Source organism: Balaenoptera acutorostrata, chromosome 15 (assembly GCF_949987535.1).
Source record: "Balaenoptera acutorostrata chromosome 15, mBalAcu1.1, whole genome shotgun sequence".
Lineage (NCBI taxonomy): Eukaryota > Metazoa > Chordata > Mammalia > Artiodactyla > Balaenopteridae > Balaenoptera > Balaenoptera acutorostrata.
In genome coordinates, this window is record NC_080078.1 from 29,267,385 (window position 1) to 29,284,897 (window position 17,513).

At 42.4% G+C, this 17,513-nt stretch overlaps 1 protein-coding gene across 1 annotated transcript; it reads left to right on the plus strand.

Annotated features, from left to right (window-relative positions):
• The first annotated feature begins 37 nt into the window (after window positions 1-37).
• Window positions 38-12,726, plus strand: RSL1D1 (ribosomal L1 domain containing 1). The gene is made up of 9 exons (XM_007198591.2): window positions 38-207; window positions 1,040-1,179; window positions 2,753-2,891; window positions 3,943-4,091; window positions 4,179-4,280; window positions 5,571-5,664; window positions 5,750-5,875; window positions 8,073-8,345; window positions 10,486-12,726. The coding sequence occupies exons 1-9, from the start codon at window positions 109-111 to the stop codon at window positions 10,810-10,812; spliced, it is 1,449 nt and encodes a 482-aa protein (XP_007198653.2). The 5' UTR covers window positions 38-108; the 3' UTR covers window positions 10,813-12,726.
• Window positions 12,727-17,513: the final 4,787 nt, after the last annotated feature.

The following is a 17,513-nucleotide window of genomic DNA, read 5'->3' on the forward strand; positions in this document are numbered from 1 at the left end:
GGTCTAGTCCACGCCCCCCGACTTCCGGCTACGGGCCTGGTTTCGCGCGTGCGCCTCAGGAACCAGCTCCCGGGATCCGGATGCGCGTCTCCACGAGGTGAACGCGAAATGGAGGCCTCGGCTTCTACCCCACCGTCAACCTCAGCCGCAACTTCAGCTTCGACTCCAGCGACCCCGGTCGGCCTGGAGCAGCTGGACGAAGAGCAGGTGAGTGGTCTCTGGGGAGGGGCGTTCGGAAGCGGGATGGCCATGGCCTTGGGAGGCGCGGGTGCGGAATGCGGGCTCCGCGCCTGTGTGGGCGCCTCCGGAGCTTTGGGAGGGTCGCGCGTTCGCGGTGCCCTCGGCTCGCCCGCTGCTTTGTACTCGCGGGTAGGCGCCCGCCTCCTCCAGCCCTGCGACCTGGCTCTCTTGAGTTGGATTTTTTTTTTTTTGGCCGCTCCGCGTGGCTTGCGGGATTCTAGTTCCCCGACCAGGGATCGAACCTGTGCCCCCTGCGGTGGAAGCGCGGAGTCCTAACCACTGGACCACCAGGGAAGTCCCTTATCTTGAGTTGGATTGCAGGTATAACTTGGGATCCTGGGGTGAGGTCCACCTGACTGTGCTTCCCTGCCTTTGACTTTGGCCAAGTCGCTTGATTTTTACCAGCCTCAGTAACTTCGTATTTAAAATGGGCTCTGAGAGGAGGTGATGCACCTAAAGCGCGGTAGCCAGGGAGCCTGGCACATAATAAGCGCTCAGGAAATGCTAGATGCAGGTGTATTGAGCTTTTATTGGCATTACTGCCTTCATCATCCAGGGCAGGGGAAGCACGTTCCCTCCGTCTTAGTGTTTTATATAGAAGACGCTCGTTTCTGTAGACGATGCTATTAGCGGATACTTAGGTGACTACATTCCTCTGATTACAAATTGCAGGATCCTAATGGATACAGTTGTGGAGGTTACCTGCTAAAATAGAAATTGATCAGGGACAAATTCTGGGGCGGGGGCAAGTTTTAAATTCGATTGAGATGTAATTTATTTGTGTATCTCCACCTTGCAGATTAAAAAGGCAGTAGAAGCTCTGTTGGCACATTCCAGATCCAGGAAAAACGCAAATGGATTGCTTTTGAATGAGAATGAAAATTTCTTTTTAATGGTGGTATTATGGAAAATTCCAAGTAAAGAACTGAGGGTCAGATTGTAAGTTCTGATTTTCTACCTTTGCTTTTTTTATCTGCTTGGCCATTCCATGGAACTTTAACAATCGGCAGCTTAGTTTCTGGTGGAAACTTTGCAAACTCAGGGTATGTTGAGTTGAAATAATTGTGCCCCCCAAAAACCATAGGTCTTCAGACATTCTTAAATTTTCTAGGATTTCAGATGTGCTTAAGTTTTCTAGACATGTCACCAGTTTTCTGGATGTTTGGTGGACGGTTTGACCTAAGCTGTTCTATTGAATCTGAAAACCTGGTTTTTGAGAGGACAGAGGTTAGACTAAATGAAACAGCTTCCATACTTTCATAGAATCTGTTATCTTTCCATGTCAAGATAGTTGCAAGCTAAAATTCCTGAGGTCCTGAACTCACTCCTTTATACAGAGACAATTAAAAATTTGGCAGTGATTTCCTAAGAGAAGAAAAACCCATGGTGATTGCACATTCTTATTGCTAGGACTCGTAGGTGAGAGATGCCCTCTCTGCAGAGTTGTCAGATTCAGCAAATAAAAATACAAGCAATTTTTTAGATAAGTAGGTCCCATGTAATGTTGGGGACATAATTATACTTAAAAAATGGTTCAGATTTAACTGGATGTCCTATATTCTGTCTGGTAACCCTGCCTCTCTGTGGAGTCTCTCATTCCCTGGATGTTAAAAAGCCAGCTGTGCTATAGAAAGCGGTGTGTGGGATAGTTTCTTTTTCTTTTCCCCATAAAGGTGGGGGATAGAGGTTAAGAATGATTACAAATTGGAAAGACCCTTTTGACCCTCAGGCTCTCTCTTAACTCATCCTCACAAACTGCCCCAGCCAGATTGCCTTAGTTATTGCTTTATGTATCTGGGTGCGTTCTTTATTCCATACCTCTGCCCAGGCGGGTTTTTGCTTCTGGAAAGCCCTTACTTTCTCCGGGTATTTTTCCAACTGCTCACCTCTTGGTGATTTCTGCCACTTGCCATCTCGTTTGCCAAGTCCTGCTACTGTGGATTGCTCTCTTCTTAAACTAAGGAAATGTTTCCTCAGAGCATGTAGGCCTAGGAAGTGAGCTAAACCTTTTTGAGACTCAACATAATTCATGGTTGCTGGTCCCTGTAGGTTTGCTCCGTTTTCTGTTTCAGGTCTTGAGAGTTATGTTTATGGAGCCCAGGGGTTTCTGCAAGGTAGAGTTCTGAATCAGAACTGTCCTGATGAAACTAGATTATTCTAGCACACGGTAGTACGTGTACCTATATAGCAACACGTAAAATAATAATAATTACGTGTGCACTATTTTGAGTATCTTTGATTATATTTTAAGTCTTAATTGTATCCCAAATATTAGTTGATGTTTTGGCCTGCAGATATTTGTGGTGATTTAGTATTTGAATGTTAAATCTCTCCTCTGTACCACTGAAAACTAGATATATTTTTAAATGTTCTCAGTAGTGTATTTGCTTAAAAAGCGTGAATGAAGTCTATTGAAATGACAGTGAATTTATTGTGTATTCTGTGGGATATAATCATACACATTATCAGTTATAATGCTTTATTCCTTGGTTCCTTCTCATGCATTTTGCAGGTCCTTGCCTCATGGTATTCGATCAGATTTAGCAGATATCTGTTTATTTACCAAAGATGAGCCTAATTTAACTCCCGAACAGACAGAACGTTTTTATAAGAAGCTTTTGAACAAGCATGGAGTTAAAACCATTTCTCAGGTAATGAATAGCTGTAACTGACCAATGCTAAGCTGTCCATCATGGTAGCAGCTAGCCACACGTGGCATTAAGCACTTGATACGTGGCTAGTCAGAATTAAGATGTAACACAAACACTGGATCTTAAGGATTTAATATGGAAAAAGAATATAAAATAATTTCTATAAATTACAGTTAAATATGGTATTTTAGATCTATTGTGTTCAATAAAATCTGTTATGGGGAAAAAAACCATTTCTCGGGTAGGGAGCAGGTTAATATTTTCAAGACAACTAAAAGATTGGATTCAATTGAAGTGACAAGTAATACATTCCTTTTTAACTTAATTTTCTCTTTTTAATTTAATTCTCATTGGCTTTAGGGAGGGCGTATTCCCTCTTCCCTGTGACGGATGGGCTGTTGAGGTGTGTTGACCTGAAAGCTCAACACATGCATCAGTAATGATTATATGTTGAAGATTTTACAGAACGCTGCTCCGTTGTGTCACTTCTCTCTCCTTCCAGAGCATCCTGGGTTTGCCTCTGACTTGGCACCCCTCCCCCTTTTTGTAGTCATTGGTGCGGTTTCTTTAGGTGAGGGTCCCGACGCATTTGCCCTGTGCCTGTGCTGTTTTAGATACTCACATGTTCATTAAACTGTGACTCCAGGGCATTTTAAAATCCAAATATAAATTGCCCCAGTATTTCTTCTTCTTGTTGTTCAGGTTCTTAATTTTTTGTTTTTATACCTTTTTTTCTCTCTCTCTTTTTTATCAAAGTATAGTTGGTCTACAATATTGTTAGTTTCAGGTGTACAGCATAGTGATTCAGGGTTTTTTGTTTGTTTATTTTGCAGATTATATTCTCTTATAGGTTATTACAAGATATTGGATAGTTTCCTGTGCTATACAGTAAATCCATGTTGCTTATCTATTTTATGTACAGTAGTTTGTATCTGTTGATCCCAAACTCCTAATTTGTCCCTCCCCTCCCTTTGGTAACCATAAGTTTGTTTTCTATGTCTGTGAGTCTGTTTCTGTTTGTATATACGATTCATGTTTTTACATTTTCTAGATTATCCCCCTCCGAACTTTAAAAAAGGAATATAAAGCCTATGAAGCTAAGCTCCGCCTCTTGGGTAGTTTCGACTTCTTCATTACGGATGCCAGAATCAGGCGGCTCTTACCCTCACACCTCGGGAGACATTTCTACAACAGAAAGAAGTAAGTTTCTCAGCAATGACCGGACTTTAGTAGCGTGAAATTTATGGGTGTGTATGTGCTGCTGTAAATGCCTTTGTATTTTTTTAGAGTTCCAGTACCTGTAAACCTTCAGGCCAAGAATTTGTCCAGAGAGATCAGTGACTGTATAGGGGGAACTGTCTTAAACATCTCTAAAAGTGGTTCTTGCAGGTAGGTAAAAGGCGTTAAGGTGTGCCTCTGTTTCATTTTATATTTAATAGTGATTTTATAAACTTTTTAAAATAAGATAGTGTTAATGAAACCAGACTCTTCTGTTAAAACTAAAATTCATTCTTTAGAAGTATTCAATTCTCTAGAACAGTGCTGCCCTCCAGAACTTCCCACAGTGGTGGAGATGGTCTATAGCTGTGTAGTCTCATGCGGAAGAATGAGCCACAGATGGCTGCTGAGCACTTGAAACGTGGCTTCCGCAGCTGAGGATCTGAATTTCTAACTTTACCTGATTTTAACTGACTTAAATTTTAAAAGGCACGTCTGCTGGTTTTTACTGTACTGGATGGGCATCCTTTTTTTTTTTTTGTAATTTTTTGGATGTTCCATGCGGCATGTGGGATCTTAGTTCCCCAACCAGGGATTGAACCCGCACCCCCTGCCTTGTGAGCATGGAGTCTCAACCACTGGACCACCAGGGAAGTCCCTGTACAGGGCACCTTTAGATGTTCAGGAAAACAGGAGAATAAGCCTGGTTCAGGGTGTACTTGCAGGTCAGTGACAGTGGGCACACAGAATGGGCAGAGCCCCGTCTTTGGCTGGAGGGAGGTGGGAGCATCAGCCCGTCTCATCCTCATTCTGCACTCATCCTGCCAACAGCGAGCCTGCCTTTCAGCTCCCATGGTAGGGAGAGTGGGGGCTGCCAGGACCAGCGGACCCAGTGGCTGAGCAGTGGGCACTTCTGGGCTTCCCCGTTGGCTTGCAGCAGCCCTCTGCTTCAGCTGAGGGGATGGTTTTGCTCTTGGCCAGAAGATGCTATTACACGAGCAACTGTTCGTTTTAGAGGTGGACGCTGTGTCAGGGCAGTGGAGCTATAAAGGTAGCAAGCAGTCCTCCTGGGCGTGGTTCTTTTCAGAACAGCCACTGCTGGGGGTAATTGCCCTCAGGAAAGCCTGAGGGCTGACTCAGTGACCTGTGTTTTCCAGAATGAAGGTAGAACTCCCTTTGGCCCTCCCCACTGACCCTCCCAGCCTCACACGGTTAGGTGCCAGCTCCTCGATCACCTCTTGATGGTAGGGCATATTTCAGGAGGAGGGCATTTCTAGGACATGAAGTATGATCATCTTCCTTTAAAATAAATTGGGAACCTAAAGATTTCAATGATATTACATTTAAAAAAATTTTTTTTAGGATTGTGTATTTGTATTTCTCACATACCTGTTTATGCTTTATTTTGAAAACCAAGTTATTTTTTCAGCTCTCTGTGTATAATGCTTTATTAAATTTCAGTACCATCCGCATCGGTCACACTGGGATGCAAGTTCAGCACATCGTCGAAAACGTTGTTGCCGTCACAAAAAGGCTTTCACAGAAACTGCCGGAGGTACGGTCTCGCAGATGCTTCCATTGGCCATTCGTCTAAAGGAACAAAACACCTACGGATGATGTTACTCTTCTCTCTGTTTCAGAAGTGGGAGAGCGTGAAGCTCTTGTACGTGAAGACTGAGAGATCGGTTTCCCTGCCTGTCTTTTCTTCTTTTGTCAGCAGTCGTGGTGAAGCCAGGGGACTACGCACACAAAGTCAGAAGAAAAAGGTTAGTAGAAGTTCACATCCCAGGCAGGCTTAATCAAGGCTGTAAGCGCAGCCCAGGAAGAGAGAACAAAGGCTCAGAAGGGGCCTGTGCAGTGGCAAGAGGAGCTGAGAGGAAGAGGAAAACCGAAATCGAGTCTGCAGTATTGATACACGGTTATTTATGGGCGAAATTCAAGATCGTATGAGGCTGACATACCTCTTGGTTTTGGTTTGTAGGTTTTCAGTGCTGCTGGTAATATTGCAGAAAGCCGCATGAGAGAAAATGGAACTTTTTGCTATTGGCTGGACCAATCTCCTAGTTTATTTGGTCTTTCTCCAGCCATGTTCATCCATGTGTCCAATGAGTTTTTAGACTCAGTCTTTTAATTTTTTGTCTTCTAGAAATTCTGTGTTTTGTTCTTTTTCAAATTATCGTTACCTTTTTTTGGTTTCCTGTTATCTATAAATAGTCTTCCAGTTTGTCTTAATTCTTGGAACACATTAAGCATAGTTGCTTTATTGTCTGATAATTCAAACCGTTAGGCATCTTGGTGATGCAGCGGGTTGTCTCTACCTGCTGGTTCCTATGTACTTAGTTATTGTGGACTGTATCATGGATAGTCCATTTGGAAAATTATTTGTAGAACTAACTTGAGGGGTGGGATGAAGATCTTTCCCGAGAGGATTTAGACTTACGGCAGCCAGGCACCTTGGGGCACTCTCAGCCCAGAACCACCTAGAAGCACATTCAAGGCTTGAGGTTCCCTGAATGATTCAAATCCACCCACGGTGACAGATCTTCACGGCTCTGCCCCTCGTTCATCTCTACCCTGAGGGTCCGACTCATTGGTGTCCCAGCTTATTGTAACGAGGTTTTTACTTAGAATCCCTGCCTGGTATGGACATTAGGATTTGATTTCTCCACTTCACACCCCTGCCCTCCTGTGCCCAGTCGTAACGGCTGTTAAAAGTTAGGGATCAGCAAATACTCTCGGGGCAAACGTTTCTTACAGTGTAATCAGCTCATCAGTGCTTTTATGAAAAAAGTTGTTAATATTTTACCCTACTTTGTACTTGTTTTCATAATCCAAAATAACATAAACTGCTGTTACTGGAAACAAGAAGTCTGAATTTTTTGCTGTTTGTCAGATTCAGTTGAGGGCTTTGTGACAATGTTGGAATTGCTGGTTAAAATGGAATTTTGTCATAATTATGATGTTATCTGACAGTACTCTGTGATAAGGATAATGGACCTCTAGCTATGTAAACTTGCTAGTGTGTTAACTCTCAGCCACAAACTCAGGCAGGAAAAAAATATCAGAGTATTTCGTTTTTGTAGCAGCTTCATGGAGATGTACAGTCACCCATCTCATACATGGGAAGATTAGTTCCAGGATCCCCCCCAAGGATGCCAAAATTTGTGGGTGCTAAAGTCCCTTATATAAGCCAGCATAGTATTTGCACATAAACTACACACATCCTCTGGCATCCTTTAAATCACCTCTTTTTTTCCTTAATATTTATTTATCTATCTATCTGTTTAGCTAGCTAGCTAGCTATGTAGCTGCTCCGGGTCTTAATTGCGGCACGCGGGATCTCCGTTGCCTCGTGCGGGATCTTTAGTTGCGGCATCCGGGATCTAGTTCCCCAACCAGGGATCGAACCTGGGCCCCCAGCACTCCCAGGAGCACAGAGTCTTAACCACTGGACTCCCTTTAAATCATCTTTAGATTACTTATACCTAATACAATGTGAGTGCTATGTAAGTAGTTGTCAGAGTGCAGCAAATTTAAGTTTCGCTTTTTGGAACTTTTTGGAATTTTTTTTTCCCTTGAATATTTTTGATTCACATTTGGTTGAATCTGCAGATTTGGAACCTGCATATATGGAAGTTCAACACATCACATACTATACAATTCTGGATTATTCGTAACTCACTTGTAAATGAGGTTGACTTCCACACAGCTGGTGACTACACACTTCAGCTACCCAGATTTGAATGTAATTTACCACATAAAATGCATCTTTGGCTGGGACTCTGCGACAGAACAGAGTTGGGGTTCAAGTGCTAGCGATGGGACTCATCTGCTTGGATCTTGTACAGGTCAAGGCCCTTTCAGGGAGCTTATGGATGACCTGACTGCACGTGCTAAGTCTGTGCCATTTATTCACCAACAGAAGAGTCCCCAGTACAATTATGCTTGTTTTTTTTATGGTAGGTAGCAAAGAAAAGCCAAAAGAAGAAAGAACGTCTTAAAAGACAGCAGGAGAAGAAAGGAGACAAGAAGCTTATGAAACAGGCTGGAAAGGCTGCACCAGCCCCGACTACAGATGCACCGGCCCCCAAAACTGGTGGTGCTCCAGCCCAGGACCCTGGACCCCAGAAGGAGACTGGTGGGGTGAGCGCCCCCCCTAGAGCTCAAGACGAGTCTGAAGATGAAATCCCACTGCTGGTACCAGTGAAGGAAACGCCAGCTGCAAGAAGCGTAAAGGTATTTTCATTAATATTTAATATCCATCATGGACGGATTCTGGGGCTCTGTGTGCCAGGCAGGCACTTGGTGAGGGACGGGAAGTGCTGTGCGGCTGGGAGGCATCGTTTATAGAAATCTGTTCTACCAGAGACTGTGAAGTCATGGATGAAAACTACTAGGGTAAATCCCAAGAACTCCTGGCTGACTCTGTCCCCCTCGTAAATAGTGAAGCGATGTGCAGGCAGCACAGCCTTTCGTGTACCTTGGAATCAAGGGAGACTCGGCCATATTAATAATTCTAAAAAACGTTGCCTGTGGTTTTGAAAAGCAGGTTCAGTTTCTGAAGGTGAGTCCTCAGTCACCACATAATTAGTTTCAGAAAATTTACCAAGGGAAACTTGGGTGCTGGATTCTGCCTCTGAAACCTTTCAAACACCCCACCGTGCATGGTTCTTACAGAAATCTGACTTCTTGGGTTTCAGAGGAGGTGATTTAAAGGAACTGAGTTTTTTTATTTTGGGGTGCTTTGATAATGTTTTTTTGTTTTCGTATTGTTTGTTTGGCCGCACCACGAGGCTTGCGGGATCTTAGTTCCCCAACCAGGGATCGACCGCAGACCCATGGCAGTGAAAGCGCCGACTCCTAACCACTGGACCGCCAGGGAATTCCCATTTTGATAATGTTTTTGCTCATACTCATAGTATCCATCCAACTATTGGGGGGAGACCTCTTGAAAATAAGGGGAGAAATGGGTCCCTAAGAGACTAGAGGGCTGCCCTCACCATGTGTGCATGAGACTCATGACCCCTCGGCACAGCCCATTAGGGTCAACCCAGGGCTGTTACTGCACTTTACCTATTATGTATTCTTTCCTCACAGTAATCCTTAACGTCTTCAACAGAGTTACAATTTTCCTCTGCTAGTGAAATATTCCTTTTACAGTGTCCCCAAACTGCTAGTGAGGTTTTTTTTTTAATATACTTGAAATTAATGTTGATCAGTATATTAACTATAGGCAGTATAATTGTTTCTAGAAAAAGTAAGCTGTATTTGTTATAATGGGACTGGCAGATAATGTGTTGGAAATTAAAGAGTAGAAAGCATAGCTTCCTGGGTGGGTGATACGCATCAAGAGTGTAGAAGTGTTGGGTGTTCCCTGGCAGTCCAGTGGTTAGGACTCAACGCTTTCACTGCCAGGGGCCCGGGTTCGATCCCTGGTCAGGGAACTAAGATCCCACAAGCCACAAGGCGAGGCCTAAAAAAGAGTGTAGAAGTGTTTGTGCCCTTTGAACCTATCTAGGAAATTTGATCAGGGGAAAGGTATGAAAGTTTCAGCATTGTTCACTGTAGAAGCAAAAATGAGAAAATGCTATGTACCCTTGCAGTAGTTTTTATAAAGTTATTCAAGATAACGTTTAGTACGAGTTTATAGTGCTTAGGAAATACTAATGAAATAGTTGGGGAAAGAGCATAATACTCGGCTTTTAAATACATACATACTCATGGGGAAAAGGTAGTGAATAATATTAATATTGTGTGGTAGAGTTATTAGGGAGTTTTGTTTTTTATATTTTCAATGTTTTTCAAAATTTCCGTCTGTTTTATGATAACTCAAGAGCAAAGTTTTGTTGGTTGATTTGCCTGTATAACCTGTCTCTGCGTGGGACCCAGTCTGTTGCTGGGATGTTGTCCTCGGCTCTCAGCCACATCATCTGGGCTGCTTGGGAAATCCGGGATTTCCGGTGTGGAACACGGTCCCCCTTTTTGCTAACAGGCACCCCAGTTGTTTTCACACACACTGTTTTGGAACCCCCTGCCCTAACCCCACATGCGAGGAATTTACAACTGGAGGTGAAGAAGAGTCAGGGTTAGGTCACAGGTCTGCCCACTGTGCTCCCACTGCTTCTAGGAGTCCTTCGCCCCAGCCGTAAGGAAGGATGGTTAGGCCAGGGAGGTGCCAGGGTCCTTTTTACAGTCATTAATAGTGGAGTACAGCTGCCTTTCAAAATGTTTTTGAGGCAGGAGGAAAAAGCTATTCCTCATTCATCGTGCTGCAGTTTCCCTCTTAGGGGTTCCCTAAATTTTAAGAACAGTAACTCTTAGAGTTACATCATCAGTTGTCTGTCCCGCACCCCACCCACTTTTTTCTTTTTCTTAGACACAAAAAGATGCTGCAGGAAAGAAGTCTCCAAAGAAGAGTCGTGGTCCCAACACACCTCATGGGAAGAAGAGAAAGGCCTCCCCAGCTTTGGAGACCCCAGCAGCTGCGGAGCCCAAGACCCCAGGTAAAGGCCCAGGGAAGAAGGCAAGAATCAAAGAAGAGTTGGAGAAAGAAAGAACCTCTTCGCTGGGGAAAAAAGACCCAAGACAGACTCCTAAAAAGCCAGAGGCCAAGTTCTTCACTACTGCTAGTAAATCTGCGAAAAAAACTCCCCGTACCCCCAAACAGTGGCCCAAAAAACCCAAAGTACCCCAGTCAACCTAAAATCAGAAACTCAACCAGCAGGAAACTCATCAGAGCTATCTAAAGAGCTTGTAAAAAATACCTGGGTCCTGACCCCTGTTGCAACCGCTGAGTGAGGCCTAGACTTAAATAGTTTTTAAAACCTCCACAAGTAATTCTGATACATGTTCATGGGTGTAAGAACCAGTAGTTTGAAGTAAATCCATTCATTTCATTGCTCTTCTTTGTATTTGCTAATGCAGTAGAGGGAAAATACAGTGCTTCTCTGTGGTTGTGTTTTTTATTATTAAAGTTAACATTTGTTTCTCAGTATAAAATTGGCATCCCATGTCTTGTTGGTTTTACTTGAATGCCTATGATGTGACCCTTTTCCTCATCTGCTTTAAGCCATTTGTTCACATGACAGCTCCATCACAGTAATCTGTGCAAACACATCCAAAGCTTGTTTGCAGGCCACTGATGGGCTCACTGCATGCAAGTCAGCCGTGGCCCTCATGCTGAGATGGGTCTTAGAAAAGGCCTTGGAATCAAAATTAAAATAATCGATTCCAGGACCCAGATGGTGGTCAGCCAAGGTTGCAGATCACTGAGTTAGCATACATTTGTTGGGGGAAATTAACATGGAGTCATTCACAGAGGCACTGGATCGAATCCTGAACGCTGGAGGCAAGAAAATATTTGTCTTGCATAAGCCTTTCCATCTTCCTCCAGATTCCTCCTCACCCTAAACAGACTTACTTTTATGTGACAGCTCTAGGGTAGGAAGCTTGGGAGAGTAGACTCTTAAACTTTGGGTCATTGTCAAATATCCTGAGGCAGTAAGTGACTTTTCAGGTACTTGGCCTTTCGCTGCATTTGAATTGGGGTACACATCTCTAATAGTAAGTGACATAGTCACTGTAGTATAGGAAAGGCCAAAGTGAGGCATGCTTTCAAAGGTAATTACCATTCATGAACATAACGACTAAAGGAATCAAAGCTTCAGATGGTTCTCCAGCAAGTCAAGGAGTCGAGACAGCTTTTTAAATCATGAAAGCCTCTGAAATACAAAATAATTTGTTTTTCATTCCACTGCCCTTTTAGGCTTGTAAAACTGAGTATACTACATTTAATGTAGGGGTTTAGTGTAATTGATTTGTTTACCATAGAAACTATTCACTTATTCAAAGATGAAGATTTAAGTCTACTGCTTTGCTGAGGGCAAACTTACCTACCTAATCATATAGTCTGTGCTCTCCATGACAGTTTTCTGGGGTTAGCTGTATGGTTTTTTAATCCCATCCTCTAGCCAGCTAAAGATTCTGCAACACCCAGTGGTTCTTTGGCCTGTAGCTTAGTTCCTGTTGAATACGATGCAGATGTTTACCTTCCTGTTCCACTGTGCGTCTAGTTTCCTTCTATAGAAATTCTCATAGTTCTCTATGTTGAAAAGAGCAGATTTATTTAAGTTTCTTGAGCAGGATGATAGTTTTTTGACAATTGAAGGCCACAGTTGAGTTAGAGATAATTCTGAATTGTAATGAAAATGTTCAAATCATGGTGCTAGATTTCCAAGGCTTAAGAAGTTTGGGGGGCACCTTACCTCATGGCTGCGAGGGCTGGGAGCCAATAATGGCCTATCCAGGGGCCAAGAGGAGTACTGGAAATCTGTGCAGTAAATTACATTGTTTTGTGGGATAAGAGGTTGAGTATGTGGTGTTTCAGTGGAAGTCAACACTGGGTTTTCTGGATTCATCCTTCATGCTATAGAAATTTAATAGACAAAACCAGATCTGGTGGAAGAAATTTGCCACGTTTTTGTTCTGAAGAAATACTGAATCTTAGTTAATTTGTTTTTTTTAGGAACTGTAATAAGCATGGAAAATTTAATATTTTAAATGCCTTGAATGTATTTAAGACTGTCCAAGTGTTTAATAAATGTTACATTTTATTTCATAGTCTTGAGAAATATTTGAATGCAAGTACAAAGAAATTGCGAAGTCATATTGTCTTGTCACCAGACCAGAAACACTTTATGTACTTCAGTTAATGGGTGTTTAGGGTTTAATTAGCAAAGAAGTCTTTTGCCATTTAATTAAATATTTGAAGGTTCTGCACTACCTACGTTTTTATCTCTTAAGTTTGCTATGTTTTCCTTGCCTGCAATTAGTGTGTTAGTAGTCACAGCACCAAGATTCCCAATTAGGACTTTACGAACTGCGAGAAGCCCTCATCGGTCCTTGGATCTTAAAGGAATGAATGCATGTGATAAAAGACCACAAATAAAATTTTGGTTATAGTGATTTCTGTATAATGGTCCTGGAGAGAGAAAATGGCAAATTATTTAGGTGGATATATTTAATCCCAGATTCTACATCTTAGTTAACACTATCTTAAAAGGATTAATACCTTGTTTGTATAACTCGAGGCATTTTCTATACTTGAAGCTACAGGAAATAGGGCATATGTATGATTTTGACTCACCTAAAAAGATGTCTCTTAGCTATCTAAAAGATGTTAGCTTATGTGAATCAAACAATCAACTTTTCATTACAGATTTCCCTCAAAAGCTATTCCTCCAGTGTACTCAACCTTACAATGACACAGTCTCAAAAAGTGTTGAACTCAGCTGTTGAGCTACCAAGTTTTTATTTCATTCACTCAGCCATCCACTTACCCACATACCCTTTAACCATTAAGTTCCTACAAACTGCCAAGGTACTAGATTTGAAAAACTAATACACAAAACACAGCTTTGCCCTTCAAGAGATGCCCTAGTCTAGTTAGTGGCATCCTCAGAATTTTGATACAGGGGCACAGTTTGGCTGCAAGGAGGTGGGCCCAGGGGTTAGAGAACTTCTCTTGATGTCTGTCAAGTGTTTTAAATTTAGAATATGCTTTTAGAAGGAAGTGCTAGTGGAGATCGTAGGAAGGGACTAGAAAAAGAAGAACCAGACATATAGACCAATGGAATGGAATAGAGAATCCAGAAATAATCCCTTACATTTATGCTCAGCTGATTTTTGACAAGGGTGCCAAGACAATTCAGTGGGAAAAGACAGTCTTCCAACTAATGGAAAATAAAATGGGATCCTACACCTAAATGTAAACGCTTAAAAGAAAACACAGGAGTAAATCCTCATGACCTTAGGTAAGGCAGTAGTTTCTTAGCTATGCTACCGAAGACACAAGTGCTAAAAGAAAAATTGAAAAATTGGACTTCATCCAAATTTAAAATTTCTGTGCCTTAAAAAACACCATCAAAAAAGTGAAAAGGTGGGGCTTCCCTGGTGGCACAGTGGTTGAGAATCCGCCTGCCAGTGCAGGGGACATGGGTTCGATCCCTGGTCTGGGAGGATCCCACATGCCACGGAGCAGCTAGGCCCGTGTGCCACAACTGCTGAGCCTGTGCTCTAGAGCCCGTGAACCACAACTACTGAGCCCACATGCCACAACTACTGAAGCCCGCGTGCCTAGAGCCCGTGCTCCACAATAGGAAGCCACCACGATGAGAGGCCCGCGCACGGCAACGAAGAGTGGCCCCTGCTCGCCACAACTAGAGAACACCCACACGCAGCGGCGAAGACCCAACACAGCCAAAAATAAATAACTAAAATAAATAAAAATTTTTAAAAAAAAGTGAAAAGGGAACCTACAGAATGAAAGGAAATATGTACTTGAGAAGAGATGTGTATTTAGAATATATAGACTTATAATTCAATAATAAAAAGACAATCCAATTTTTAAAATGAGGAAAGGATCAGAATGGACATTTGACCAAAGAAGGTATACAAATGGCCAACAAGCACGGAAAAGATGATCATCATTAGTGATCAGGAAAATACTAATCAAAACCACAATGAGATACCACTTCACACCACTAGGATGGCTGTAATCCAAAAGACAATAACAAGATAGATGTGGAGAAATTGCAACCCTTATTGCATTGTAAGTGGGAATATGAAATGGTGTGGCTGCTTTGGAAAACAGTCTGTCATTTCCTGAAAGGGTTTAATACATAGAGTTACCGTATCCATTCCTTTGCATACACACAAGAGCATTAAGAACATAGGTCCACAAAAAGACTTGCACCTGAATGTTTATAGCTGCACTATTCTTAATAGACAGGAAGTGAAAACAACCCAATGCCCACCAGCTGATGAATGGATAAAGAAAATGTAACATATCCATTCAATGGAATATTATTCAGTCACAAAAAGGAATGACTTACTGATACATGCTGCAACATGGATGGACCTTGAAAACACTATGGTAAGTAAAAGAAACCAGACACAAAAACCATATATTGTAAGATTTCATTTATATAAAATGTCCAGTATAGGCAAAGCCATAGAGACAGCAAGTAGATTATTGGTTGCCAAGGTCAGGGGTGGGGAGGGGATGGTAAGTGACCACTAATGGATTACAGGGTTTCTCTCTGGGGTGATGAAAATGTCCTGGAATTAGAGGTGATGGTTGTAGAGTTCTGTGAAAATACTAAAAACCACTGAATTGTACACTTGCAAAGGGTAAATTTTATGTTACATGAATTATATCTCAATATAGCTTTGATAAGAAAAATTTATGTTCACAGAAGCAAGTTCAAACTTTTCATTTACAAATAGAAAAACATATTTGGGGGTTTTATTCAATATTTAATATCACCTAATGGGGTATATTTTATTTTAATATAATTCTAGAATATAAAGAATATTTTGCATTTTCCCCACAAATCTCATATGGATGCCTCTAAATCCCTTCCAGTTTCTCTCTGTGTACCACACAGATATTGACATGTTCTAAGTATGCCCTAACGTGAGCAAACTATGTATCTACTGGGTTAGCAGAAAGGGAATAATTCTAGAGCCAGATGGAGTTGAGTCTCAATCCTAATTCTGTTGTTTCTGTACCACCACTCAACCTTAACCTCTCTGAGCCTCAGATTTCTAATTTATAAAATGGGAATTAATATACTTACTGTAGAGGTTACTCACAAGATTTAGAGTTATAAAAGTGGCATGTAGAGGGGAGGAGTCAAGATGGCGGTGTGGGAAGACGCGGAGTTAGCGTCTCCCCACAACTAGGGCACCTGCCAGCTGCTGCTGGGGGACTCTGACCCCCAAGGAGACGGAAGGAACCCCAGAGTGAACCGGTAGGATGTAGGGGGACCGAGCGGAGAGGAGAAGTGGAGGCCAGACAAGATCGGCACCCCTGAGGCTGGGGAGATCAAGAGAGGCAGGTGGGAGGGGCCCTCTGGGAGGAAAGGGAGAGGAACGGAGGGTGATCGACCAGCCCACTCGAGCCCAGGAAGCCTGCTGGGCTCCCAGGTGAGGTCCCCCGCCCTCTGAGACCAGGGGTGGGGGGCTCGCCTGGGCCCCTTCTGTTCCTGGAGCCTAAGCCCCACCCCCCACACCCCCAGGGCCTTTTCCAGCCCTGTGGGTCCTGAGCATAAGCCCCGCCCACCACCCAAACCTCACCTTTGCTTAGGCCCTGCCCCCCACAGCCAAGGCCTTTTCCCCATTTTTTTTGTTTGTTTGTTTTGTTTTCTCTTTTCCCTCCTCTTTTTTTACTATTGTGGAACTGATGTACCTTCTGGTTGTTGATTTATCTATATTTTATTTTTACATTCTTTCTAACATATCTGTTAGTTTCCTAGTCTAATTTTATTTTTTACTTTGTTATTGTTCTCTTTTTTTTTTTTTTTGGCCACCCCATGCAGATTGGGGGAATCTTGATTCACGAGCCCGGGGTCAGGCGGAGGCTCCTGCGGTGGGAGCTCTGAACCATTGGACTAATAGACAAGCTTAGACTCCAGGGAATATTCACTGGAGTGAGGTCTCACAGAGTTCCTCATCTCAGCACTAAGACCCAGCTCCACCCAATAGCCTACAAACTCCAGTGTTAGAAGCCTCAGGTCAAACAACCAGTAAAACAGGAACACAATCCCACTCATTAAAAAAAAAAAAAGAGAGACAGCAAAAATATGTCACAGATGAAGGAGCAAGGTAAAAACCTACAAGACCAAATAAAGGAAGGGGAAATAGGAAATCCACCTGAAAAAGAATTCAGAGTGATGATAGTAAAGATGATCCAGAATCTCGGAAATAGAATGGAAGCATGGATTGAGAAAATACAAGAAATGTTTAACAAAGATCTAGAAGAACTAAAGAACAAACAAACAGAGGTGAACAACACAACAACTGAAATGAAAAATATGCTGGAAGGAATCAATAACAGAATAACGGAAACAGAAGAATGAATGAGTGAGGTGGAAGACAAAATGGTGGAAATAACTACCAAGGAGCAGAATAAAGAAAAAAGAATGAAAAGAATTGAAGACAATCTCAGAGACCTCTGGGACAACACTAAACTTACCAACACTCAAATTATAGGGGTCCCAGAAGAAGAAGAGAAAAAGAAATGGTCTGAGAAAATATCTGAAGAGATTATAGTCGAAAACTTCCCTAACATGGGAAAGGAAGTAGTCACCCAAGTCCAAGAAGCACAGAGACTCCCATACAGGATAAACTCTAGGAAAAACACACCAAGACACATATTAATCAAACTAACAAAAGTTAAATTCAAAGAAAAAATATTAAAAGCAGCAAGGGAAAAACAAAAAAAAAACATACAAAGGAATCCCCATAAGGTTATCAGTTGATTTTTCAGTGGAAACGCTGCAGACCAGAAGGGAGTGGCAGGATATACTTAAAGTGATGAAAGAGAAAAACCTACAACCAAGA